Source organism: Athene noctua, chromosome 33 (genome assembly GCF_965140245.1).
Source record: "Athene noctua chromosome 33, bAthNoc1.hap1.1, whole genome shotgun sequence".
NCBI lineage: Eukaryota > Metazoa > Chordata > Aves > Strigiformes > Strigidae > Athene > Athene noctua.
The window spans coordinates 515,743-543,468 of record NC_134069.1 but is presented as its reverse complement, the minus strand read 5'-3'; the positions used below and the strand labels follow the sequence as shown (position 1 = coordinate 543,468).

The window sequence follows — 27,726 nt, the reverse complement described above, 5'->3', positions numbered from 1 at the left end:
AGGACCCGTATTGCTTCCAGGCACTAGGACCCAGGGGAACCCCTCCCGCTGCCGCCCTCGGCGGGCACTTCCGCCCGGTCTGGGGCGGGGCGATGACGTCAGGTGGGTTGAGGCTCATGCGCGATGCCCGGGAAGGGGTGGGGCTAAGGAGAGGGGCTGCTTCCGGTTCCGGGAGAACGGCGCGTGCGGCCCCGCGTGGAGCAGCGGCGGGATGAGGCCAGGTGGGAACTGGGACGGACTGGGGTGTACTGGGATGGGACTGGGAGTAATTAGGAGTAACTGGGATGGGACTGGGAGGGACTGGGGTGTACTGGGAGACATTGGGATGGGACTGGGAGTGATTAGAGGTAACTGGGGTGGACTGGGAGGCACTGGGATGGGACCGGGGTGTACTGGGAGACACTGGGATGGGACTGGGAGGGACTGGGAGTAATTAGGGGTGACTGGGGTGGGACTGGGGTGTACTGGGAGGTACTGGGATGGGACTGGGAGTGATTAGGGGTAATTGGGGTGGACTGGGAGGCACTGGGAGGGACTGGGGTGTACTGGGAGACATTGGGATGGGACTGGGAGGGACTGGGAGTGATTAGAGGTAACTGGGGTGGACTGGGAGGCACTGGGATGGGATCGGGGTGTACTGGGAGACACTGGGATGGGACTGGTAGGGAATGGGAGTAATTAGGGGTAACTGGGGTGGACTGGGAGGCACTGGGATGGGATCGGGGTGTACTGGGATGGGACTGGGGTGTACTGGGAGACACTGGGATGGGACTGGGAGTAATTAGGGGTAACTGGGAGGTACTGGGATGGGATCGGGGTGTACTGGGAGGTACTGGGATGGGATCGGGGTGTACTGGGAGGTACTGGGATGGGATCGGGGTGTACTGGGAGGTACTGGGATGGGATCGGGGTGTACTGGGAGGTACTGGGATGGGATCGGGGTGTACTGGGAGGTACTGGGATGGGATCGGGGTGTACTGGGAGGTACTGGGATGGGACTGGGGTGTACTGGGAGGTACTGGGATGGGACTGGGGTGTACTGGGAGGTACTGGGATGGGACTGGGGTGTACTGGGAGGTACTGGGATGGGACTGGGGTGTACTGGGAGACACTGGGATGGGACTGGGAGTAATTAGGGGTAACTGGGGTGGACTGGGAGGCACTGGGATGGGACCGGGGTGTACTGCGAGACACTGGGATGGGACTGGGATGTACTGGGAGTAATTAGAGGTAACTGGGATGGGACTGGGAGACACTGGGAGTAATTAGGGGTAACTGGGTTCGACTGGGAGACACTGGGATGGGACTGGGGTGTACTGGGATGGGATTGGGAGTAATTAGGGGTAACTGGGGTGGCCTATGAGACACTGGGAGGGACTGGGAGACACTGGGATGTACTGGGAGTAGTTAGGGGTAACTGGGATGGGACTGGGGTGTACTGGGAGTAGTTAGAGGTAGCTGGGAATGACTGGGGTATACTGGGAGGGACTGGGAGTAATCAGGGGTAACTGGGAGGGACTGGGATGGGACTGGGAGTAGTTAGGGGTAAGTAGGAATGACTGGGATATACTGGGAGGGACTGGGAGACACTGGGATGTATGGGGATGGGAGTGGGAGACATTGGGATGTACTGGGAGGGACTGGGATGGAACTGGTGCAATTAGGGATAAGTGGGAGGGGACTGGGATGGAACTGGGGGTAACTGGGTAGAAATGGGATGCTGGGATGGGACTGGTGTATACTGGGATGGACTGTGGGGGTACTGGGGTCTGACTGGGATGGGACTGGGGTAATTAGGGGCAAGTGGGAGGGAACTGGGATGGGATTGGGAGTAACTGGGAAGGATTGGGATGCTGGGAAGGAACTGGGGGTAACTGGGAAAGATTGGGATGGCACTGAGTGATAATGGGATGTACTGGGAGGGGACTGGGGGAACCCAGGGGTAACTGGGAAGGGACTGGAAGTAATTAGGGGTAAGTGGGATGGACTGGGATCCTGGGATGGTACTGGGGTATACTGGGAGGGGCAGTAGAGAGTAACTGGGAGACACTGGGATGGGACTGGAGTGATTAGGGTTAAGTGGGAGGGACTGGGAGAGGACTGGGGTAACTGGGAAGGACTGGGGGGCACTGGGGGTAATTGGGAGGCACTGGGGGGGGATTGGGATGGACTGGGAGTAACTGGGAGGGAGTGGGATGAACTGGAGAGGGCTGAGAGGAGTTGGGTTTAAACTGGGATGAGACTGGGAGGGACTGGTATGTAACTGGGAAGGAGAAGGGCATGAGTGAGAGAAATGGTGCGGTACTGGGACGTTACTGGAATAGACTGGGAGGCAACTGGGATGACTTAGGGGGTGTCCAGGAGGGATGTTGGGGGGTTGGTTGGGCCAAACTGGGAATACTGGGAGCCTGTGTGGGTTTACTGGGTGGGAACTGGGAACGTCTTGCAGCCATCCCAGTTTGCCCCAGTGCTCCCAGTTGCCCCAGTCTGACTCCAGTTCCTAACAGGTTTCAGCCCCCGGGGGGGGCGCGGCGGCCGCGGGGGCTTCCGGGGGGGCCGAGGTGAGTGAGTCCCCTCCCAGTGCTCCCAGTAAGGCCAGTCCTGCCTGTACTGGGAGCCCCACTCCTGCCCCAGCATGCCTAGCTCCTTTTCCAGTCTACCCAGTCCTTCCCAGTTCTCTTCCCACTATGCCCAGTTTGTCCTGCAGTATGCCCTGTCCTGTCCTCCCGTCCCCCCCCAGCATTCCCAGTTTCTCTCCCAGTATGCCCAGTTGCTCTCTGGCATTCCCAGTTCACTCCCAGTCTGCCCAGTGCCCTGTAGCTGCTATCCCAGTATACCCAGTATGCTTCATTCTCTCCCCATTCCCCTGCAACATTCCCAGTATACCCACTGGCCCCTCATTATTCCCAGTTGCCCACCAGTTTACACCCCAGTATGCCCAGTTACCTTCTAGCATTCCCAGTTCCTTCCCAGTATGCCCAGTTTCCCCCTAGTTGCCCTCCCAGTCTTCCCAGTTTCTCCTCCAGTGCTTCCAGTATGCCCCGTTCCCTCCCAGTATCTCCCCAGCATTCCCAGTATAGCCAGGGATCCCTCAATATACCCAGTTCCCTCCCAGTGTGCCCGGTTCCGGCCCAGTTCCCTCCCAGTGTGCCCGGTTCCGGCCCAGTTCCCTCCCAGTGTGCCCGGTTCCGGCCCAGTTCCCTCCCAGTGTGCCCGGTTCCGGCCCAGTTCCCTCCCAGTGTGCCCGGTTCCGGCCCAGTTCCCTCCCAGTGTGCCCGGTTCCGGCCCAGTTCCCTCCCAGTGTGCCCGGTTCCGGCCCAGTTCCCTCCCAGTGTGCCCGGTTCCGGCCCAGTTCCCTCCCAGTGTGCCCCATTTCCCCCTCAACATTCCCACAATGCCCAGTTCCCCCCCCCCAGTCAGCCCAGTTCCCCCCAATCCCCCCCCCCCAGCATTCCCAGTCCCTCCCAGTAACCCCAGTATCTCTCTCCCCACAGGTGGTGGTTTCCAGCCCCGGGGGGGGGGCCGGGGGGGCAGTTTTGGGGGGCGGGGACGCGGGGGCCCCCCCCGGGGGGGGCGGGGGGGCCGCGGCGGCTTCAAGGGGGGCAAGAAGGTGACGGTGGAGCCCCATCGGCACGAAGGTACGGGGGGGTTGGGGGGGCTATGGGGTGGTTTGGGGGGGCTGGGGGGCAGTTGGGGGTTCCAGGGGGTGGTTTGGGAGGTACTTAGGGGACTTGGGGGGCAGTTTGGGGGGGCTATGGGGCGGGTTGGGGGGGGCTGGGGGGCAGTTGGGAGTCCCAGGGGGTGGTTTGAGGGTAGTTAGGGGGCTTGGGGTGAGCTATGGGGCAGTTGGGGGGCAGTTTGGTTGTTGGGGGGTGGTTTAGGGGGGCTGTGGGGCAGTTGAGGGTCTTGGCGAGGTGACTTGGGGGGACTATGGGCGGTTTGGGGGGCAGTTGTGGGGCAGCTGTGGGTCCCGGGGGGCAGCTGTGGGTCCCGAGGGGCAGTTGTGGGGCAGTTGTGGGTTCCGGGGCGCAGCTATGGGTCCCGGGGGGGCAGTTGTGGGTCCCGGGGGGCAGTTGTGGGGCAGCTGTGGGTCCCTGACCCCCATTTTACCCCCCAGGGGTGTTCATCTGCCGGGGGAAGGAGGACGCGCTGGTCACCCGCAACCTGGTCCCGGGGGAGTCGGTCTACGGGGAGAAACGGATCTCGGTCGAGGTACTGGGAGGGACTGGGAGCAACTGGGAGGGGCGTAGGGGGAACTGGGAGGGACTGGGAGCAACTGGGAGGGGCGTAGGGGGAACTGGGAGGGACTGGGAGGAGCGTAGGGGGAACTGGGAGGGACTGGGAGCAACTGGGAGGGGCGTAGGGGGAACTGGGAGGGACTGGGAGGAGCGTAGGGGCAACTGGGAGGGACTGGGAGGAGCGTAGGGGCAACTGGGAGGGACTGGGAGGGGCGTAGGGGGAACTGGGAGGGGCGTAGGGAGCAACTGGGAGGGGCGTAGGGGGAACTGGGAGGGACTGGGAGCAACTGGGAGGGGCGTAGGGGGAACTGGGAGGGACTGGGAGCAACTGGGAGGGGCGTAGGGGGAACTGGGAGGGACTGGGAGCAACTGGGAGGGGCGTAGGGGCAACTGGGAGGGACTGGGAGCAACTGGGAGGGGTGTAGGGGGAACTAGGGGCGGTGTAGAGGTAAACTAGGAGGACTGGGAGGGGTGTAGGAGTAAACTGGGAGGGACTGGGAGGAAATTGGGGAAGGTTAGGAGATACTGGGAGGGACTGGGAGGAGCGTAGGGGTGACTGGGAGGAGCATGGGGTAACTGGGAGGGATTGGGAGGGGTGCGGGGGTAACTGGGAGGAGCGTAGGGGTAACTGGGAGGGACTGGGAGGAGCGTAGGGGTAACTGGGAGGGACTGGGAGGAGCGTAGGGATAACTGGGGGGGATTGGGAGGAGCATGGGGTAACTGGGAGGGATTGGGAGGAGCGTAGGGGTAACTGGGAAGGATGTAGGGGTGACTGGGAGGGGCGTAGGGGTAACTGGGAAGGACGTAGGGGTAACTGGGGGGGACTGGGAGGGGCATAGGGGTAACTGGGAGGAGCATGGGGTAACTGGGAGGGATTGGGAGGAGCGTAGGGGTAACTGGGAAGGACGTAGGGGTAACTGGGAGGGACTGGGAGGAGCGTAGGGGTAACTGGGAGGGACTGGGAGGGAATCAGGCAAGGTTAGGAGATACTGGGAGGCATTGGGTGGGTACTGGGAGCAACTGGGAGGGGTGAGTAGACCCCCAGGACCATGACTAACTCCATACTGGGAGCACTGGGAGGAAGCACTGGTGCCACTGGGAGGGTGCGGGTGTCCCAGTTGGGGGGTGACGTCCCCGGGACGGTGACACCGCGGTGGAGAACGTCACCAGGACCTTCTCCAGCTCCATACTGGGAGCACTGGGAGGATGTGGATGTCCATGAGGACTCCATACTGGGAGCACTGGGAGGTGGCACTGGGTGTCCCAGTTGGAGGTGACGTGTCCCCCAGTGTCCCTGTCCCCAGGACGGTGACACCGCGGTGGAGAACGTCACCAGAACCTTCTCCAACTCCATACTGGGAGCACTGGGAGGATGTGGATGTCCATGAGGACTCCATACTGGGAGCACTGGAAGGTGATACTGGGAGGCTATGGGTGTCCATGGGGTGTCCCAGCTGGGGGGTGACGTGTCCCCCGGTGTCCCTGTCCCCAGGACGGTGACACCGCGGTGGAGAACGTCACCAGAACCTTCTCCAACTCCATACTGGGAGCACTGGGAGGATGTGAATGTCCACGGGGGCTCCATACTGGGAGCACTGGGAGGTGGCACTGGGTGTCCCAGTTGGAGGTGACGTGTCCCCCAGTGTCCCTGTCCCCAGGACGGTGACACCGCGGTGGAGAACGTCACCAGAACCTTCTCCAACTCCATACTGGGAGCACTGGGAGGATGTGAATGTCCACGGGGGCTCCATACTGGGAGCACTGGGAGGTGGCACTGGGTGTCCCAGTTGGAGGTGACGTGTCCCCCGCTGTCCCTGTCACCAGGACGGTGACACCAAGGTGGAGTACCGCGCCTGGAACCCCTTCCGCTCCAAGCTGGCGGCCGCCATCTTGGGTGGCATCGACCAGATCCACATCCGCCCGGGGACCAAGGTCCTTTACCTGGGCGCGGCCTCGGGGACAACCGTGTCCCACGTCTCCGACATCGTGGGACCGGTAAGGACACGCGGGGGCCACCGCGGGGGGGTGGCCTTGGGGACATCGCCGGGAGGGAGGGGACACGGGGACGTCAACCGCGTGGGGACGACCCGGAGGTGGCACCTCGATGTTCTCGAGAACGTCCTTGGGGACGTTGTTGTGGGGTGATGGGACGTGGGCGTGGCACTGGGACACTGTGGGGACGTGGGCGTGGCGCTGGGACACCTTGGGGACATCACTGAGGGGTCACGGGGTGAGGGGACATGGGGACGTCAACCGTGTGGGGACAACCCGGAGGTGGCATCTCCCTCTACTTGGGGACACCCATGGGTGGTGGCTCCGTGTCCCTAGACGTGTCCGCCATCTTGTTGACCCCACGATGTCCCCATGGGTGGTGGCTCCATGTCCCTAGATGTGTCCGCCATCTTGTTGACCCCACGACGTCCCCATGGGTGGTGGCTCCGTGTCCCTAGACGTGTCCGCCATCTTGTTGACCCCACGATGTCCCCACAGTTGGTGGCTCCGTGTCCCTGGCGGCGTCCACCATCTTGTTGACCCTACGACGTCCCCACGGGTGGTGGCTCCATGTCCCTAGACGTGTCCACCATCTTGTTGACCCCACAATGTCCCCACAGTTGGTGGCTCCGTGTCCCTGGCGGCGTCCACCATCTTGTTGACCCTATGACGTCCCCACGGGTGGTGGCTCCATGTCCCTAGACGTGTCCGCCATCTTGTTGACCCCACGATGTCCCCACAGGTGGTGGCTTCATGTCCCTAGACGTGTCCACCATCTTGTTAACCCCACGATGTCCCCACGGGTGGTGGCTCCATGTCCCTAGACGTGTCCGCCATCTTGTTGACCCCACGACATCCCCACGGGTGGTGGCTCCATGTCCCTAGACGGTCCGCCATCTTGTTGACCCCACGATGTCCCCACAGTTGGTGGCTCCGTGTCCCTGGCGGCGTCCACCATCTTGTTGACCCTACGACGTCCCCACGGGTGGTGGCTCCATGTCCCTAGACGTGTCCGCCATCTTGTTGACCCCACGATGTCCCCACAGTTGGTGGCTCCGTGTCCCTGGCGGCGTCCACCATCTTGTTGACCCTACGACGTCCCCACGGGTGGTGGCTCCATGTCCCTAGACGTGTCCGCCATCTTGTTGACCCCACGATGTCCCCACAGTTGGTGGCTCCGTGTCCCTGGCGGCGTCCACCATCTTGTTGACCCTATGACGTCCCCACGGGTGGTGGCTCCATGTCCCTAGACGTGTCCGCCATCTTGTTGACCCCACGATGTCCCCACAGGTGGTGGCTTCATGTCCCTAGACGTGTCCACCATCTTGTTAACCCCACGATGTCCCCACGGGTGGTGGCTCCATGTCCCTAGACGTGTCCGCCATCTTGTTGACCCCACGACATCCCCACGGGTGGTGGCTCCATGTCCCTAGACGGTCCGCCATCTTGTTGACCCCACGATGTCCCCACGGGTGGTGGCTCCATGTCCCTAGACGTGTCCGCCATCTTGTTGACCCCACGACATCCCCACGGGTGGTGGCTCCATGTCCCTAGACGGTCCGCCATCTTGTTGACCCCACGATGTCCCCACGGGTGGTGGCTTCATGTCCCTAGACGTGTCCACCATCTTGTTAACCCCACGATGTCCCCACGGGTGGTGGCTCCGTGTCCCTAGACGTGTCCGCCATCTTGTTGACCCCACGATGTCCCCACGGGTGGTGGCTCTATGTCCCTGGTGGCGTCCACCATCTTGTTGACCCCACGACGTCCCCACGGGTGGTGGCTCCGTGTCCTCGAGGGGTGTCCCCACAGCGGTGGGGTGACCCCCCGTGTCCCCGTCCCCAGGAGGGGCTGGTTTACGCCGTCGAGTTCTCGCATCGCTCGGGCCGGGACCTCATCAACGTGGCCAAGAAACGCACCAACGTCATCCCCGTCATCGAAGACGCCCGTCACCCCCACAAGTACCGCATGCTCATTGGTGAGCCGGAGCGGGGGGGTCTGGGGGGGCCCCACGGTGGTTTGGGGGTCTCGGAGAAGAATTTGGGGGTGTCGGGAGGATCTAGAAGATTTTGGGGGTCTTCGAGGTGTTTCGGAGGTTTGGGAGAAGGTCTGGAGGCTCCACAACGTATCTCGGGGTTTTTGGGGTGTTCTTGGGTGTTGTGGGGATCTAAGGGGGGTTTTGGGGTACCTGTGGTGAGTTTTGAGGCGATTTGGGGGTCCCAGAGAAGAATTTTGGGGTGTTAGGGGGTTTTAGGAGAAGATTTTGGGGGTCTTTGAAGTGTTTTGGAGGTTTGGGAGAAGGTCTGGAGGCTGTTCAAAGTATCTCGGGTTTTTGGGGTGTTCTTGGGTGTTGTGGGGATCTAAGGGGGGTTTTGGGGTACCTGTGGTGAGTTTTGAGGTGATTTTGGGGTCCCAGAGAAGAATTTTGGGGTGTCGGGAGGATCTAGGAGAAGATTTTGGGGGTCTTCGAGGTGGTTTGGAGAAGATCCGGAGGCTCTTCAACGTATCTCGGGTTTTTTGGGGTGTTCTTGGGTGTTGTGGGGATCTAAGGGGGGTTTTGGGGTACCTGTGGTGAGTTTTGAGGTGATTTTGGGGTCCTAGAGAAGAATTTTGGGGTGTCAGGGGGTTTTAGGAGAAGATTTTGGGTGTCTTCGAGGTGTTTTGTAGGTTTGGTAGAAGGTCTGGAGGCTCCACAACGTATCTCGGGGTTTTTGGGGTGTTCTTGGGTGTTGAGGGGATCTAAGGGGGGTTTTGGGGTACCTGTGGTGAGTTTTGAGGCGATTTGGGGGTCCCAGAGAAGAATTTTGGGGTGTCAGGGGGTTTTAGGAGAAGATTTTGGGGGTCTTTGAAGTGTTTTGGAGGTTTGGGAGAAGGTCTGGAGGCTTTTCAACGTATCTCGGGTTTTTTGGGGTGTTCTTGGGTGTTGAGGGGATCTAAGGGGGGTTTTGGGGTACCTGTAGTGAGTTTTGAGGTGATTTGGGGTCCTAGAGAAGAATTTTGGGGTGTCAGGGAGTTTTAGGAGAAGATTTTGGGGGTCTTCGAGGTGGTTTGGAGAAGATCCGGAGGCTCTTCAACGTATCTCGGGTTTTTTGGGGTGTTCTTGGGTGTTGTGGGGATCTAAGGGGGGTTTTGGGGTACCTGTGGTGAGTTTTGAGGCGATTTGGGGGTCCCAGAGAAGAATTTTGGGGTGTCGGGGGGTTTTAGGAGAAGATTTTGGGGGTCTTCGAGGTGGTTTGGAGGTTTGGGAGAAGGTCTGGAGGCTCCACAACGTATCTCGGGGTTTTTGGGGTGTTCTTGGGTGTTGTGGGGATCTAAGGGGGGTTTTGGGGTACCTGTGGTGAGTTTTGAGGTGATTTTGGGGTCCTAGAGAAGAATTTTGGGGTGTCGGGGGGTTTTAGGAGAAGATTTTGGGGGTCTTCGAGGTGGTTTGGAGGTTTGGGAGAAGGTCTGGAGGCTCCTCAAGGTCTCTGATGGAGGTTTTGGGGGGGTTCTTTGGTTTCTGGGGTGTTTTTGGGGTCCCACCCGATCTTTGGGGTGCCCTGGGGGATGTCAGGGAGGTTTTGGGGTCCCCCCTGATCTTTGGGGTGCCTTGGGGCGTGTCCTGGAGGTTTTGGTGTCCCCCCGATTTTTGAGGTGCCCTGAGGGGATGTCGGGGGGGTTTTGGGGTCCCCCCTGATCTTTGGGGTGCCCTGGGGGTGTGTCATGGGGATTTTGGGGTCCCCCCCGATTTTTGGGGTGCCTTGGGGGGATGTCAGGGGGGTTTTGGGGTCCCCCCTGATCTTTGGGGTGCCTTGGGGCGTGTCCTGGAGGTTTTGGTGTCCCCCTGATTTTTGAGGTGCCCTGAGGGGATGTCGGGGGGGTTTTGGGGTCCCCCCTGATCTTTGGGGTGCCCTGGGGGGGTCAGGGGGGTTTTGGGGTCCCCCCAATTTTTGGGGTGCCCGGGGGGGATGTCAGGGGGATTTTGGGGTCCCCCCTGATCTTTGGGTTCCCCTGGGGGGCTGTCAGGGAGGTTTTGGGGTCCCCCCTGATTTTTGGGGTGCCCTGTGGGGGTGTCACGGGGATTTTGGGGTCCTCCCTGATCTTTGGGGTGCCCTGGGGTGATGTCAGGGGTGTTTTGGGGTCCCCCCTGATTTTTGGGGTCCTCCCTGTTTTTTGGGGTGCCCTGGGGGGGTGTTAGGGGAGTTTTGGGGTGCCCTGGGGGGGGTCAGGGGGGTTTTGGGGTCCCCCCTGATTTTCGGGGTACCCCCCAGGCATGGTGGACGTGATCTTCGCGGACGTGGCGCAGCCGGACCAGACGCGCATCGTGGCCCTCAACGCCCACAACTTCCTGCGCAACGGCGGCCACTTCGTCATCTCCATCAAGGTACCGGTGCGCCCCAGTATAGACCAGTACACACCAGTACGCGCCGGTCCCGACCGATTCCCACCGGTAACCCGCACTGGGAACCAGCACCCAGCAGTAACGAGGCACGAGGGGGGCACTGGGAGCCAGTAAGGCCCAGTAACAGGCAATAGGAGACAGTAACAGGCAACTGGGAACCAGTAAGGCCCAGTAACAGCCAACTAGGAACCAGTAAGGCCCGGTAACAGGCAACTGGGAACCAATAAGGCCCGGTAACAGGCAACTGGGAACCAATAAGGCCCAGTAACAGGCAACTGGGAACCAGTAAGGCCCGGTAACAGGCCACTGGGAACCAGTAACAGGCCACTGGGAACCAGTAAGACCCAGTAACAGGCCACTGGGAACCAGTAACAGCCAACTGGGAACCAGTAATGCCCTGCAACAGCCAACTAGGAACCGGTAAAAGGCCACTGGGAACCAGTAAGGCCCAGTAACAGCCAACTAGGAACCAGTAACAGGCCACTGGGAACCAGTAAGGCCCAGTAACAGCCAACTAGGAACCAGTAAAAGGCCACTGGGAACAAGTAAGGCCCAGTAACAGCCAACTAGGAACCAGTAAAAGGCCACTGGGAACCAGTAAGACCCAGTAACAGGCAACTGGGAACCAGTAACAGGCCACTGGGAACCAGTAAAGCCCAGTAACAGGCAATAGGAACCAGTAACAGCCAACTGGGAACCAGTAAGGCCCAGTAACAGCCAACTGGGAACCAGTAAGGCCCAGTAACCACTTGTTTTGCCCCAGGGGGGTGTCAAATGCCCCCATAACCCCCCCTGTAGCCCCGCCCTCTCCCCTGTAGCCCCGCCCTCTCCCCTGTAGCCCCGCCCTCTCCCCTGTAGCCCCGCCCTCTCCCCTGTAGCCCCGCCCCTCCGCTTCCCCACAAACCTTTCCCCTCGCTGCCCCGCCCTTCCGTGGGCGTGCCTGTTCGCGGCCACGCCCCTCCGTGGGCGTGTCCGACGTGGCCCCGCCCCTCCCAGGCGAACTGCATCGACTCGACGGCGCCGGCCGAGGCCGTGTTCGCGGGGGAGGTGCGCAAGATGGCGGGGGAGCGCCTGCGGCCCCAGGAGCAGCTCACGCTGGAGCCCTACGAGAGGGACCACGCCGTGGTGGTGGGCGTCTACAGGTGGGACTGGGGGCCACTGGGAGGGGATTGGGGGGGACTGGGAGGGGATTGGGGGGGACTGGGAGGGGATTGGGGGGGACCGGGGGGGACTGGGAGGGGATTGGGGGGGACCGGGAAGGACTGGGAGGGGATTGGGGGGACTAGGAGAGACTGGGAGGCAAGTGGGAGGGACTGGGAGGGGACTGGGAGGGGACTGGGAGGGGATTGGGGGGGACTGGGAAGGAATGGGAGAGGATTGGGGGGACTGGGAAGGAATAGGAGGGGATTGGGAGAGACTGGGAGGGGATTGGGGGGGACTGGGAAGGAATGGGAGGGGATTGGGAGAGACTGGGAGGGGATTGGGGGGGACTGGGAAGGAATGGGAGGGGATTGGGAGAGACTGGGAGGGGATTGGGGGGGACTGGGAGGGGATTGGGGGGGATTGGGGGCGACTGGGAGGGGATTGGGGGCGACTGGGAGGGGATTGGGGGCGACTGGGAGGGGATTGGGGGCGACTGGGAGGGGATTGGGGGCGACTGGGAGGGGATTGGGGGCGACTGGGAGGGGATTGGGGGCGACTGGGAGGGGATTGGGAGGGACTGGGAGGGGATTGGGAGGGACTGGGAGGGGATTGGGGGAACTGGGAGGGACTGGGAGGGGATTGTGTGGGACTAGGAGGGACTGGGAGGCAATTGGGAGGGACTGGGAAGGAATGGGAGGGGATTGGGGGCAACTGGGAGGAGCTGGGAGAGACTGGGAGGGGTTCAGGATAGACTGGGAGGGGATTGGGGGCAACTGGGGAGGAACTGGGAGGAGCTTGGAGGGACTGGGAGGGGGATTGGGGACAACTGGGACAGACTGGGCGGGGTCACGTGACCGAGGTCCCCCTCTGTCCCCAGGCCCCCCCCCAAGCAGAAGTGACGCCTCTTCACCCCCCCCCCCCCCCAACCCGGGGGGGCCCGATCCTGCCCCGGGGGGGGGCTCCTGCTGCCCACCACCCCCCCCCCCTCCATTTTGGGGCAAATTCTGGTGGGTTTGGGTTTTTTTTTTTTTGGGGGGGGGGGGGGTGGGAAAAAAAAAAAGGGGGTTTTATTAAAATAAAGGGAAAAAAACCAGCTTGTGCCTGGGGGGGTAATTAATCCTTGTGGGGGGTAATTAGTTGGGGGGGGGCAGTTAATCCTTTTGGGGGGGTAATTAGCCATGGGGGGCAAATGGGGAGATAATTGGGGGGGTTAATTAGACCGGGGGGTTGTGTAATTAGCCCCTGGGAGGTTAATTAGCCCGTGGGGGGGGCATAATTAACTCCCTGCAGGGTTAATTAGTCTGGGGGGGGTGTAATTAGCCCCTGGGGGTCAGATTTGGGGGGTTAATTAGTCTGGGGGGGTGTAATTAGCCCCTGGGGGTCAGATTTGGGGGGTTAATTAACCCGGGGGGGTGTAATTAGCCCCTGGGGGTCAGATTTGGGGGGTTAATTAGTCTGGGGGGGGTGTGTTATTAGCTCCTGGGAGGTTAATTAGCCCGTGGGGGGGGCATAATTAACTCCCTGCAGGGTTAATTAGTCTGGGGGGGGTGTAATTAGCCCCTGGGGGTCAGATTTGGGGGGTTAATTAGTCTGGGGGGGTGTAATTAGCCCCTGGGGGTCAGATTTGGGGGGTTAATTAACCCGGGGGGGTGTAATTAGCCCCTGGGGGTCAGATTTGGGGGGTTAATTAGTCTGGGGGGGGTGTGTTATTAGCTCCTGGGAGGTTAATTAGCCCGTGGGGGGGGGGGCATAATTATCTCCCTGCAGGGTTAATTAGTCTGGGGGGGGTGTAATTAGCCCCTGGGGGGTCAGATTTGGAGGGTTAATTAGTCGGGGGGGGTGTGTGTAATTAGCCCCTGGGGGTCAGATTTGGGGGGTTAATTAGTCTGGGGGGGTGTAATTAGCCCCTGGGGGTCAGATTTGGGGGGTTAATTAACCTGGGGGGAGTGTAATTAGTCCCTGCGGGGGGGGGGGTAATTAGCCCCCGGGGGTCAGATTTGGGGGGTTAATTAACTCGAGGGGGCTAATTAGTCCCTGGGGGTTCAGATTTGGGGGGTTAATTAACCCGGGGAGGTGTAATTAGCCCCTGGGGGTCAGATTTGGGGGGTTAATTAACCCGGGGAGGTGTAATTAGCCCCTGGGGGGTCAGATTTGGGGGTTAATTAACCCGGGGGGGGGTGTAATTAGCCCCTGGGGGTCAGATTTGGGGGTTAATTAACCCGGCGGGGGGGGGGGGGTAGATCGGGGCGCAGGGGGCGTGTCCCCTTTAAGCCCCGCCCCTCACGACGCTGGGAAGGTGTGTCCGCAGCGGAGGCCCCGCCCCTTGTCGCCTTGCGCATGCGCCGCGCCCTTGCCCTCTCCCTTCAGGCGGGGCGGCGCGCGGTGGTGACGTCACGGGGAGGGCGGTGTGCTCGCAACGCTCATGCGCCGCACCCGGTGGGGCGGGGCGACTCGTATCCCGATCTCGTCGCCTATTGGACGAACGGTCCCGGTTTAACGATCGCTGATTGGTGAGAAGCGGAAAGGCGGGACTGCGCCTGCGCAGAGGCGAGGCGGCGGCGGCGGTTTGTTGTGGCCGCCATTTTCCGCGGGCATTACTGGGAAATCCCCGGGGCGCCGCCGCCGCCCCCGGCCCGGCCCCGCCGCCGCCTCCGCCCCGCCCCGCTCCGCGTCGCCGCCTCAGGTGAGACTTTTCCCTCCTCCCCGTCCCCTCGCCCTGCGGAGGAGCTTCCGCCGGGCCCCGCTCACCGGTACCGGCCCCGCGGCTCCGCGTCCCGGCCCCGACCCGGCAGCGCCCTCGCGGTTCTTCCGGGCCCGGCAGCGCCCCGGGGAGGGCGGGGGGGGGGGCTGGGTGGTGTGGCCGCGGTTACCGGCTCCCTCGGGGCTCCCTGGAGCTGGGACTGGGACCGGTATGGCCCTGCCGGGACCGGTATGGCTCCCCCGGGACCGGTATGAGCCCCTCCGTACCAGTATCGATTCCCTGGGACCAGTATGACCCTTCCAGTACCAGTACCGGTTCTCTGGGACCAGTATGACTCTCTCAGTACCAGTATGGATTGTCTGGGACCAGTATGGCCCTCCCAGTACCGGTATGGCGCCCCCAGGACCAGTATGACTTTCCCGGGACCAGTATGAGCCCCCCCATACCAGTATCGATTCCCTGGGACCAGTATAGTCCTCCCAGTACCGGTATGGGTTTTCTGGGACCAGTATGACTCTCTCAGTACCAGTACGGGTTGTCTGGGACCAGTATGACTCTCCCAGTACCAGTACGGATTGTCTGGGACCAGTATGACTCTCCCAGTACCAGTACGGATTGTCTGGGACCAGTATGACTCTCCCAGTACCAGTACGGATTGTCTGGGACCAGTATGACTCTCCCAGTACCAGTACGGATTGTCTGGGACCAGTATGACTCTCCCAGTACCAGTACGGATTGTCTGGGACCAGTATGACTCTCCCAGTACCAGTACGGATTGTCTGGGACCAGTATGACTCTCCCAGTACCAGTACGGATTGTCTGGGACCAGTATGACTCTCCCAGTACCAGTACGGATTGTCTGGGACCAGTATGACTCTCCCAGTACCAGTACGGATTGTCTGGGACCAGTATGACTCTCCCAGTACCAGTACGGATTGTCTGGGACCAGTATGACTCTCCCAGTACCAGTACGGATTGTCTGGGACCAGTATGACTCTCCCAGTACCAGTACGGATTGTCTGGGACCAGTATGACTCTCCCAGTACCAGTACGGATTGTCTGGGACCAGTATGACTCTCCCAGTACCAGTACGGATTGTCTGGGACCAGTATGACTCTCCCAGTACCAGTACGGATTGTCTGGGACCAGTATGACTCTCCCAGTACCAGTACGGATTGTCTGGGACCAGTATGACTCTCCCAGTACCAGTACGGATTGTCTGGGACCAGTATGACTCTCCCAGTACCAGTACGGATTGTCTGGGACCAGTATGACTCTCCCAGTACCAGTACGGATTGTCTGGGACCAGTATGACTCTCCCAGTACCAGTACGGATTGTCTGGGACCAGTATGACTCTCCCAGTACCAGTACGGATTGTCTGGGACCAGTATGACTCTCCCAGTACCAGTACGGATTGTCTGGGACCAGTATGACTCTCCCAGTACCAGTATGGATTGTCTGGGACCGGTATGGCGCCCCCAGGACCAGTATGACTTTCCCGGGACCAGTATGAGCCCCCCCATACCAGTATCGATTCCCTGGGACCAGTATAGTCCTCCCAGTACCGGTATGGGTTTTCTGGGACCAGTATGACTCTCTCAGTACCGGTACGGGTTCTCTGGGACCAGTATGACTCTCTCAGTACCGGTACGGATTGTCTGGGACCAGTATGACTCTCCCAGTACCAGTACGGATTGTCTGGGACCAGTATGACTCTCCCAGTACCAGTACGGATTGTCTTGGACCAGTATGACTCTCCCAGTACCAGTACGGATTGTCTGGGACCAGTATGACTCTCCCAGTACCAGTACGGATTGTCTGGGACCAGTATGACTCCCAGTACCAGTACGGATTGTCTGGGACCAGTATGACTCTCCCAGTACCAGTACGGATTGTCTGGGACCGGTATGGCGCCCCCAGGACCAGTATGACTTTCCCGGGACCAGTATGAGCCCCCCCATACCAGTATCGATTCCCTGGGACCAGTATAGTCCTTCCAGTACTGGTATGGGTTTTCTGGGACCAGTATGACTCTCTCAGTACCAGTATGGATTGTCTGGGACCAGTATAACTCTCCCAGTACCAGTATGGATTGTCTGGGACCAGTATGACTTTCCCAGGACCAGTATAGATTGCCCGGAACCAGTAGGAGCCCCCCATACCAGTAGCGATTCCCTGGGACCAGTATGGCCCTACCAGTATGGGTTCTCTGGGACCAGTATGACTCAGTACCAGTATGGATTGTCTGGGACCAGTATGATTCTCCCAGTACCAGTATGGATTGTCTGGGACCAGTATGGGTCCCCCAGTTCTCCCAGTATAGATCTGACTCTCCCAGTACAAGTGTGGCTCTACCAGTCTGCCCAGTACACGTGTGTTCTCTCCATACTGGTTTGGGCCCCCCAGTACTGGGTTGCCAGCCCTGTCCCAGTTTCTGCCAGTCCTCTCCCAATTCATCCCAGTTTCTCCCCCCCATCATCCCAGTCCCCTCCCCATTACTCCCAGAACCATCCCAGTTCCTCCCAGTCTCAGTTCTGTCCCAGTTTCCCCCAGTCCCATACCAGTGCTGTCCCAGTTCCCCCTGTCTCATCCCAGTCCCGTACCAGTCCTGTCCCAGTACCCCCCAGTCCTGCCCCAGTTCCTCCCAGTCTCAGTCGCAATCCCAGTCCTGTCCCAGTTCCCCCCAGTCCCATATCAGTGCTGTCCCAGTTCCATCCCAGTCCTGTCCCAGTTTCCCCCCAGTTCCCCCCAGTCCTGTCCCAGTTCCCCGCAGTCCCATCCCAGGTCGTCCCAGTACCCCCCAGTCCTGTTCCTGTCCCAGTCCCATCCCAGTTTCCACCCAGTCCTATCCCAGTTCCCCCCAGTCTCATCCCAGTCCTGTCCCAGTTCCTCCCAGTCTCATCCCAGTCCTGTCCCAGTACCCCCTGGTCCCATCCCAGTCCTGTCCCAGTACCCCCTGGTCCCATCCCAGTCCTGTCCCAGTACCCCCTGGTCCTATCCCAGTCCTGTCCCAGTACCCCCCAGTCCCATCCCAGTTCCTCCCAGTCTCAGTCCTGTCCCAGTACCCCCCAGTCCCATCCCAGTTCCTCCCAGTCTCAGTCCTGTCCCAGTTTCCCCCCAGTCCCATCCCAGTTCCCCCCCGGTGTCCCATACTGGGCCATACTGGTTTGCCCTGGGTCCTTCAAGCCCCTCAGGGAGATGGGGGGGGGGGGGGGGCAGTTTGGGGGGGGCAGTTTTACCCCCCTTGGGGTAAGTTGGGGGGCAACTCCCCCCCCAGGGCAAAGGGGGGACTTTAGGACCCGGGAGGGGGATTTTTAGGCCTCGCCCACCCTCGCAGCCACGGCTCCACCCATTGCCAGAGCCGGCGGCTCGCTATTGGCTGCTGGGGAGGGCAGGCAGCCAATGGGAAGCCTGTTGCTATGGCGGGAGACGCCGGATGGCAACGCCGGCGGGTAGAGCCTGGGTCGTGTCCCTGCAGCCCCCCCGCCCATCTTGGCGTGTTCACTCTGGGCCCTACTAATGGCGGGGGTTGGGGGGGGAACTGTGTGCACCCACGCTGTTCACTCTGGACCCTACTGAGGGCTCAGAAATGGGCCCCCCCCCCCCCAGCATGTAAAGGGGAGGACACTTGTCGTGTTCACTCTGGGCCCCACTGAGGGCTGTTGATCCTGGAACCTACTGAGGGTTTTTAAGGGGGAAAAACCCACTCGGGGAGGGGGCGGGCAGGGTAGGGGTCACCCGGCCTGTTCACTCTGGGCCCTACTGACAGCCTAGAACTGGTCTTGCCCCCTCTGAGGGCTGCGGTTGAGGTAATTCCTTGTGCGCGTTCACTCTGGGCCCTACTGATGGTGGAATGTTGCGCTTGCCCAACTTAAGGGATGAGATCGGGCTTGTTTATTACATGCGTTCACTCTGGGCCCTACTGATGGCCGAGGGTTACTCGTGCCTGCTCTGTGCAACGCGGCTGGGGCCGTGTTTTGTGGTTGTTCACCCTGGGCCCTACCGATGGTCGAACACTGGTTGGTTCACTCCAAGAGATGAGATTGGCCGTTTCTTGCGCGCGTTCACTCTGGGCCCTACTAACGACTGAACGTTGATTTTGTCCTTTTGAAGACAGTAGATCGGGTTATAGTTGACATGTGTTCACTCTGGTCCCTACTGATGGTCACCCATTGATTTATTCAGTCTGATTGATGAGACTGGGCCATTCGTTGTGCGTGTTCACTCTGGTCCCTACTGAGGGCTGACTGTTGATCTTTCTGATTCCAGTTGACGAGACTGGGCCATTCATCATACGTGTTCACTCTGGTCCCTACTGACGGTCACTCATTGATTTATTCACTCTGATTGATGAGATTGGGGCGTTCATCATGCACGTTCACTCTGGTCCCTACTGAGGACTGACTGTTGATCTTTCTGAGTCCAGTTCATGAGACTGGGTTATTCATTGTGCATGTTCACTCTGGTTCCTACTGACGATCACCCATTGATTTATTCAGTCTGATTGATGAGACTGGGCTATTCATCATGTGTGTTCACTCTGGTCCCTACTGAATGGCTGACCACTGGTTTATTTGCTCTGATTGATGAAACTGGGCCATTTATTGGGTGCGTTCACTCTGGTCCCTACTGACAGTCCCTCATTCATTTATTCCCTCTGATTAATGAGACTGGGCTGTTCATCGTGCCCATTCACTCTGGTCCCTACTGACGGTCACCTATTGAGTTATTCACTCCTATTGATGAGATTGGGCCATTTATTGTGTGCGTTCACTCTGGTCCCTACTGACAGTCCCTCATTCATTTATTCCCTCTGATTGATGAGACTGAACCGTTTCTCATGCACGTTCACTCTGGTCCCTACTGAGGGCCGACCACCGGATCTCTCTGCTTCTAATTCATGAGCCCGGAGCACTCATCATGCGCGTTCACTCTGGTCCCTACCGATAGCCACCACCAATCCATAACTTCTTTCTCTTTCAGGTGGTCGTGGCGGGGTTTGGGGGGGGGGGGGGGGGTGTCAGGACAGATGGAGGGGGTCACCCCGCCACACCCCACACCCCCCCGTCCCGCCTTTTCTCTCCCCGCAGGTGGCGGCAGCCGCGGCCGCAGCACAGGATGCCCCGGGCCGGCCTGGCCGGGCGCTTGGTTCCGCTCTGAGCCCACCATGTCGGGCCAGCCCGGCCATGCCCCCTTCGCCAGCCTCCAGCCCATGGCCGAGCCCCCCCAGGTACCCCCCGAAAACGAGTTGGGGGGGGACGGGGACACCCCCCCCAACCCCGGGGAGAGGGGGAGGGGGGACACACGACACCCCTGGGAGCCCTGAAATGGGGGGGGGGGGGGGGGGCACTAGGACCCTTGGGACCTCCTGGGGGGGGACACAGGGAATTTGGGACCCCCCCAAAAAGCCCCCTGGGACCCCCAGTTTGCCCTCCCGGAGGCCACTGGGATTCCCAGTTCACCCCAGTTCCCACCCATAGAGCCCACTGGGACCCCCAGTTTGGCCCAGTTACCCTCATAGATCCCACTGGGACCCCCAGTTTGCCCCAGTTCCCCTTCATAGAGCCTACTGGGACCCCACTTCCCCCTATAGAGCCTACTGGGACCCCCAGTTCACCCCAGTTCCCCCCATAGAGCCTCCTGGGACCCCAGTTCCCCCCCATAGAGCCTACTGGGACCCCCAGTTCACCCCAGTTCCCCCCCATAGAGCCCACTGGAACCCCCAGTTCACCCCAGTTCCCCTTCATAGAGCCTACTGGGACCCCACTTCCCCCCATAGAGCCTACTGGGATCCCCAGTTCAACCCAGTTCCCCCCCTAGAGCCCACTGGGACCCCCAGTTCCCCCCATATTGCCCACTGGGACCCCCAATTCAACCCAGTTCCTCCCATAGAGCCTACTGGGACTCCCAGTTCACCCCACTTGACCCCCCCTAGAGCCTACTGGCACCCCCAGTTCACCCCAGTTCCCCCCCATAGAGCCCACTGGGACCCCCAGTTCACTCAATTCCCCCTCCAGAGCCTACTGGGACCCCCATTTCACCCCAGTTCCCCCCCCTAGAGCCCACTGGCACCCCCAGTTCACCCCAGTTCCCCCCATAGAGCCTACTGGGACCCCAGTTCACCCCAGTTCCCCCCATAGAGCCCACTGGGACCCCCAGTTCACCCCAGTGCCCCTTCATAGAGCCTACTGGGACCCCACTTCCCCCCATAGAGCCTACTGGGATCCCCAGTTCAACCCAGTTCCCCCCCATAGAGCCCACTGAGGCCCCCAGTTCACCCCAGTTCCCCCCCATAGAGCCCACTGGCACCCCCAGTTCACCCCAGTTCCCCCCCCCAAACTCTCAGCCCCCCCAATTCCCCCCCTTAGAATCCCGCGGCCCCCCCCAATCCCCTCCCAATCCCCCCAACACCCCCTTTATCCCCCCCCCCCCCCCCAGCACCCCCAAAACCCCCTTGGCTGACATCGGGGCGGGGTCAGGGCTGCTCCAGGGTCCTCTGGGGACCCCCTAATCCCTGCGTGACCCCCCCCCACGCCCCCCCAAAATCACTGGGCCCCCCCCAGATCCTGCCGGAGCTGAGCCTGCTGCAGCGCCGCATCCCCCTGAGTTTCCGGGACGCGGGCAGCGCTCCCCTGCGCAAACTCTCCGTCGACCTCATCAAAACCTACAAACACATCAATGAGGTCAGCGCTGGGTGCCAGCACCCATGGGTGCTGCTGGGAGGGGGGGGTTAGAGGGCAAGGGACGTGGTTATACGCCCCCCCCAGGGGGTCTTGGGGGGGGTGGGGGGGGTGTTTCTGGAAACTGAGGGTGCTCCAGGAGGGGTAAAGATCATCTATAGAGGAAGGTTTGACACCCATGGGTGCTCAGGGAGGGGTACATCTCGCCTGGGGGGGGTCTCTGGCACCCATGGGTGCCCCAGGAGGTGTATATCTCCCCTGGGGGGGGGTCTCTGGCACCCATGGGTGCTCCAGGAGGGGTAAAGATCCCCTGGGGGGGTCTCTAGCACCCATGGGTGCTCTAGGAGCACCTCCCGTGTCCCCCACCATCCTCCCACACCCCCCAAATCCCCCCACTGACCCCCCCAAATGCCCCCCAGCCTCCCACATCCCCCCAATGACCCCCCCAAATCTCCCCTCAGCCTCCCACACACCCCAAATCCCCTCCCGCCCCCCCCCAAAATCCCCACCGCCTCCCTCATCCCCCCACTGACCCCCCCAAATCCCCCCTCCGCCTCCCACACCCCCCCCAAATCCCCCCCACCTCCCACACCCCCCCACTGACCCCCCAAATCCCCTCCCGACTCCCCCAAAATCCCCCCTGCCTCCCACACCCCCCCACTGACCCCCCCAAATCCCCCCCGCCTCCCACACCCCCCCACTGACCCCCCCAAATCCCCCCTCAGCCTCCCACACCCCCCCCAAATCCCCCCACTGACCCCCCCAAATCCCCCCTCAGCCTCCCAAACCCCTCTCCAACCCCCCCAAATCCCCTCCCGACCCCCCCAAAATCCCCCCCGCCTCCCACATCCCCCCAATGACCCCCCCAAATCCCCCCTCAGCCTCGCACACCCCTCTCCAACCCCCCCAAATCCCCTCCCGACCCCCCCAAAATCCCCCCCGCCTCCCACATCCCCCCACTGACCCCCCCAAATCCCCCCTCAGCCTCCCACACCCCCCCCAAATCCCCCCACTGACCCCCCCAAATCCCCCCTCAGCCTCCCAAACCCCTCTCCAACCCCCCCAAATCCCCTCCCGACCCCCCCAAAATCCCCCCCGCCTCCCACACCCCCCCACTGACCCCCCAAATCCCCTCCCGACCCCCCCAAAATCCCCCCCGCCTCCCACACCCCCCCACTGACCCCCCCAAATCCCCCCTCAGCCTCCCACACCCCTCCCCAAATCCCCCCCAATGCCCCCCCAAACCCCTCTCCAACCCCCCCAAATCCCCTCGCCGCTCCCGCTCTCCCACGCAGGCGCGTCCCCCCTTTTTTTCACGCCCCCCCCGCCCCCCCCCCCAGGTTTACTACGCCAAGAAGAAGCGTCGGGCGCAGCAGGGCCCCCCCGAGGACGCCGGCACCAAGAAGGAGCGACGCCTCTGCAACGAGGGCTACGACGACGACAACCACGACTACATCGTCCGCAGCGGCGAGCGCTGGCTCGATCGCTACGAGATCGACTCCCTCATCGGCAAGGGCTCCTTCGGCCAGGTCGGGGCGGGGGGGGGCCATGGGGGTCCCCAAATTGCCACCGGGGTGTCCCCCGCTGCGCCCCCCCTTCTCCGTTTCCCTTTAGGTTCCTCCCTGGGGTCCACAGAGCGTCCTTGGGGTGTCCTAGAGCGTCCCTGGGGTGTCCAAGAGTGTCCCTGGGGTCCCCAGAGTGTCTTTGGGGTTCCCCACAGCGTCCCTGGGGTCCCCCTGACACTTCTGGGGGTCCCCAAATTGCCACCGGGGTGTCCCCCGCTGCGCCCCCCCTTCTCTGTTTCCCTTTAGGTTCCTCCCTGGGGTCCACAGAGCGTCCTTGGGTGTCCTAGAGCGTCACTGGGGTCTCCCAGAGCGTCCCTGGGGTCCCCAGAACGTCTTTGGGGTTCCCCACAGCGTTCCTGGGGTCCCCCTGACAGTCCTGGGGTCTCTGGGGGTCCCCAAATTGCCACCGGGGTGTCCCCCGCTGCGCCCCCCCTTCTCCGTTTCCCTTTAGGTTCCTCCCTGGGGTCCACAGAGCGTCCTTGGGTGTCCTAGAGCGTCCCTGGGGTCTCCCAGACCATTCCTGGGGTCCCCAGAATGTCTTTGGGGTTCCCCACAGCGTTTCTGGGGTCCCCATGACACTTCTGGGGGTCCCCAAATTGCCACCGGGGTGTCCCCCGCTGTGCCCCCCCTTCTCTGTTTCCCTTTAGGTTCCTCCCTGGGGTCCACAGAGCGTCCTTGGGGTGTCCTAGAGCGTCCCTGGGGTGTCCTAGAGTGTCCCTGGGGTCCCCAGAATGTCTTTGGGGTTCCCCACAGCGTCCCTGGGTTCCCCCTGACACTTCTGGGGGTCCCCAAATTGCCACCAGGGTGTCCCCCGCTGCGCCCCCCCTTCTCCGTTTCCCTTTAGGTTCCTCCCTGGGGTCCACAGAGCGTCCTTGGGTGTCCTAGAGCGTCACTGGGGTGTCCTAGAGTGTCCCTGGGGTCCCCAGAATGTCTTTGGTGTTCCCCACAGCGTTTCTGGGGTCCCCATGACACTTCTGGGGGTCCCCAAATTGCCACCGGGGTGTCCCCCGCTGCGCCCCCCCTTCTCTGTTTCCCTTTAGGTTCCTCCCTGGGGTCCACAGAGCGTCCTTGGGTGTCCTAGAGCGTCACTGGGGTCTCCCAGAGCGTCCCTGGGGTCCCCAGAACGTCTTTGGGGTTCCCCACAGCGTTCCTGGGGTCCCCCTGACAGTCCTGGGGTCTCTGGGGGTCCCCAAATTGCCACCGGGGTGTCCCCCGCTGCGCCCCCCCTTCTCCGTTTCCCTTTAGGTTCCTCCCTGGGGTCCACAGAGCGTCCTTGGGTGTCCTAGAGCGTCCCTGGGGTCTCCCAGACCATTCCTGGGGTCCCCAGAATGTCTTTGGGGTTCCCCACAGCGTTTCTGGGGTCCCCATGACACTTCTGGGGGTCCCCAAATTGCCACCGGGGTGTCCCCCGCTGTGCCCCCCCTTCTCTGTTTCCCTTTAGGTTCCTCCCTGGGGTCCACAGAGCGTCCTTGGGGTGTCCTAGAGCGTCCCTGGGGTGTCCTAGAGTGTCCCTGGGGTCCCCAGAATGTCTTTGGGGTTCCCCACAGCGTCCCTGGGTTCCCCCTGACACTTCTGGGGGTCCCCAAATTGCCACCGGGGTGTCCCCCGCTGCGCCCCCCCTTCTCCGTTTCCCTTTAGGTTCCTCCCTGGGGTCCACAGAGCGTCCTTGGGTGTCCTAGAGCGTCACTGGGGTGTCCTAGAGTGTCCCTGGGGTCCCCAGAATGTCTTTGGTGTTCCCCACAGCGTTTCTGGGGTCCCCATGACACTTCTGGGGGTCCCCAAATTGCCACCGGGGTGTCCCCCGCTGCGCCCCCCCTTCTCTGTTTCCCTTTAGGTTCCTCCCTGGGGTCCACAGAGCGTCCTTGGGGTGTCCTAGAGCGTCCCTGGGGTCTCCCAGAGCGTCCCTGGGGTCCCCAGAGTATCTTTGGGGTTCCACACAGCGTTTCTGGGGTCCCCCTGACAGTCCTGGGGTCTCTGGGGGTCCCCAAATTGCCACCGGGGTGTCCCCCGCTGCGCCCCCCCTTCTCCGTTTCCCTTTAGGTTCCGCCCTGGGGTCCACAGAGCGTCCTTGGGGTGTCCTAGAGCGTCCCTGGGGTGTCCTAGAGCGTCCCTGGGGTCCCCAGAGCGTCTTTGGGGTTCCCCACAGCGTTTCTGGGGTCCCCCTGACACTTCTGGGGTCCCTGGGGGTCCCCAAATTGCCACCGGGGTGTCCCCCGCTGCACCCCCCCTTCTCCGTTTCCCGTTAGGTTCCTCCCTGGGGTCCACAGAGCATCCTTGGGGTGTCCTAGAGCGTCCCTGGGGTGTCCTAGAGTGTCCCTGGGGTCCCCAGAACGTCTTTGGGGTTCCCCACAGCGTTCCTGGGGTCCCCCTGACAGTCCTGGGGTCTCTGGGGGTCCCCAAATTGCCACCGGGGTGTCCCCCGCTGCGCCCCCCTTCTCCGTTTCCCTTTAGGTTCCTCCCTGGGGTCCACAGAGCGTCCTTGGGTGTCCTAGAGCGTCCCTGGGGTCTCCCAGAGCATTCCTGGGGTCCCCAGAGTATCTTTGGGGTTCCCCACAGCGTTTCTGGGGTCCCCCTGACAGTCCTGGGGTCCCTGGGGGTCCCCAAATTGCCACCGGGGTGTCCCCCGCTGCGCCCCCCCTTCCCCGTTTCCCTTTAGGTTCCTCCCTGGGGTCCACAGAGCGTCCTTGGGGTGTCCTAGAGCATCCCTGGGGTGTCCTAGAGCGTCCCTGGGGTCCCCAGAGCATCTTTGGGGTTCCCCACAGCGTTCCTGGGGTCCCCCTGACAGTCCTGAGGTCCCCCTGACTTTTTCGGGTCCCCCTCAGGGTCCCCAAATTGCCACCGGGGTGTCCCCACTGCACCCCCGTTCTCCATTTCCCTTTAGGTTCCTCCCTGGGGTGTCCTAGAGCGTCCCTGGGGTCTCCCAGACCATTCCTGGGGTCCCCAGAGCGTCTTTGGGGTTCCCCACAGCGTCCCTGGGGTCCCCCTGACAGTCCTGGGGTCCCCCTGACTTTTTAGGGTCCCCCTCAGGGTCCCCAAACTGTCACTGGGGTGTCCCCGCTGCACCCCCATCCTCCATTTCCTTCCAAGTTCTTCCCTGGGCTCCCTACAGCTTCTTGCCCCCCCCCCCCCCCCATTTTTGGGGTCCCCCCCATCCTTAGACCCCCCCGACACTTTTGGGGTCCCCCTGCAAATCTTGGGGTCCCCCATATCCCTCCCAAATCACCTCGGGGGTCCCCAAATTCACCAGCACATCCCCCCCGCACCCCTCATCTCCCTCCAGGTTCCTCCCTGGGTTCCCTACAGCCTCTTGGCCCCCCCCCCCCATTTTTGGGCTCCTCCCCATTCTTGGGGTCCCCCCAACACTTTTGGGGTCCCCCCGCAAATCTTGGGGTCCCCCATATCCCACCCAAATCACCTCGGGGGTCCCCAAATTCACCAGCACATCCCCCCCGCACCCCTCATCTCCCTCCAGGTTCCTCCCTGGGTTCCCTACAGCCTCTTGGCCCCCCCCCCCATTTTTGGGCTCCTCCCCATTCTTGGGGTCCCCCCAACACTTTTGGGGTCCCCCTGCAAACCTTGGGGTCCCCCATATCCCACCCAAATCACCTCGGGGGTCCCCAAATTCACCAGCGCATCCCCCCCGCACCCCTCATCTCCCTCCAGGTTCCTCCCTGGGGTCCCTACAGCCTCTTGGGCCCCCCCCCCCATTTTTGGGCTCCTCCCCATTCTTGGGGTCCCCCCAACACTTTTGGGGTCCCCCTGCAAATCTTGGGGTCCCCCATATCCCTCCCAAATCACCTCGGGGGTCCCCAAATTCACCAGCGCATCCCCCCTGCACCCCCCATCTCCCTCCAGGTTCCTCCCTGGGGTCCCTACAGCCTCTTGTGCCCCCCCCCCCCCCCCCCCAATTTTTGGGGTTCGCCCTGCGATTTTTGGGGTGTCCCCTCTCCCCCGCAGGTGGTGAAGGCCTACGACCACCAGGCGCAGGAGTGGGTGGCCATCAAAATCATCAAGAACAAGAAAGCGTTTCTGAACCAGGCGCAGATCGAGCTGCGGCTGCTGCAGCTCATGAACCAGCACCACACCGAGATGAAGTATTACATCGGTACGGGGGGGCGCGCTTGGGGGGCGCGCTTGGCATCGCTGGGGGGGCACGGGCACTTGGGGGGGGCACGCTTGGGGGGCACGGACATGTGGGGGGCACGCTTGGGCTCCCTTGGGGGGCACGGGCACATATGGGGGGCATGCTTGGGCTCGCTTGGGGGGCACGGGCACTTGGGGGGGCACAGACACATGTGGGGGGCTCGCTTGGGGGGCACGGGCACATGTGGGGGGCACGCTTGGGCTCACTTGGGGGGCACGGGCACTTGGGGGGGGCACGCTTGGGCTCACTTGGGGGGCACAGGCACATGTGGGGGGCACGCTTGGGCTCGCTTGGGGGGCACGAGCACTTGGGGGGGCACGCTTGGGCTTGCTTGGGGGGCACGGGCACATGTGGGGGGCACGGACACGTGGGGGACACGCTTGGGCTTGTTTGGGGGGCACGGGCACATGTGGGGGGCACGCTTGGGATCGCTTGGGGGGCACGGGCACTTGGGGGGGGCACGCTTGGGGGGCACGGACACGTAGGGGGCACGCTTGGGCTCACTTGGGGGGCACGGGCACATGTGGGGGGCACGCTTGGGCTCGCTTGGGGGGCACGGGCACATGTGGGGGGCACGGACACGTGGGGGGCACGCTTGGGCTCGCTTGGGGGGTGCATGTGGAGGGCTCGCTTGGGGGGCACACGGGCTCACTTGGGGGGCACATGGGGGCTCGCTTGGGCTTACTTGGGGGGCACACATGGGATGTTTGCTTGGGGGGCACATATTGGGGGGCTCCACCCCCCCCAGCCCGTATCTCGGGGGCAGAAACCATCCCCATCTCTCCCCATGGAGGGACCCTGAGGCCAACCCCTGCCCCCCAAAACACCCCCTGCCCCCCCAATCTCCCCATTAACACTCCCCTCCTGCCCCCTAAGCACCC

At 62.0% G+C, this 27,726-nt stretch overlaps 2 protein-coding genes across 2 annotated transcripts in view; both read left to right on the top strand.

Moving 5' to 3' along the window:
* Positions 1-174: 174 nt before the first annotated feature.
* Positions 175-12,765, top strand: FBL (fibrillarin). Its single transcript, XM_074930355.1, has 9 exons — positions 175-221; positions 2,508-2,561; positions 3,495-3,638; positions 4,118-4,212; positions 6,063-6,233; positions 8,076-8,208; positions 10,481-10,593; positions 11,608-11,753; positions 12,632-12,765. Exons 1-9 carry the CDS (start codon positions 212-214, stop codon positions 12,651-12,653), a joined length of 888 nt encoding a protein of 295 aa, XP_074786456.1. The 5' UTR covers positions 175-211; the 3' UTR covers positions 12,654-12,765.
* Positions 12,766-14,328: 1,563 nt separating this feature from the next.
* LOC141972451 (uncharacterized) overlaps positions 14,329-27,726 on the top strand; it is a 39,291-nt gene continuing 25,893 nt past the window's right edge. The window contains exons 1-5 of the mRNA XM_074930321.1: positions 14,329-14,437; positions 19,547-19,686; positions 21,020-21,139; positions 22,477-22,665; positions 26,659-26,806. Coding sequence (XP_074786422.1) covers positions 19,624-19,686; positions 21,020-21,139; positions 22,477-22,665; positions 26,659-26,806 — 520 coding nt within the window. The 5' untranslated portion in view covers positions 14,329-14,437; positions 19,547-19,623. The remainder of the gene's footprint in view (positions 14,438-19,546; positions 19,687-21,019; positions 21,140-22,476; positions 22,666-26,658; positions 26,807-27,726) is intronic.

Bases quoted from the DNA above. Each gene is read 5' to 3' on its own strand.
- FBL (XM_074930355.1), top strand. The intron at 4,213-6,062 runs GTACTGGGAGGG...CCCTGTCACCAG, and splicing joins AGAAACGGATCTCGGTCGAG to GACGGTGACACCAAGGTGGA. The intron at 11,754-12,631 runs GTGGGACTGGGG...CTCTGTCCCCAG, and splicing joins GTGGTGGTGGGCGTCTACAG to GCCCCCCCCCAAGCAGAAGT.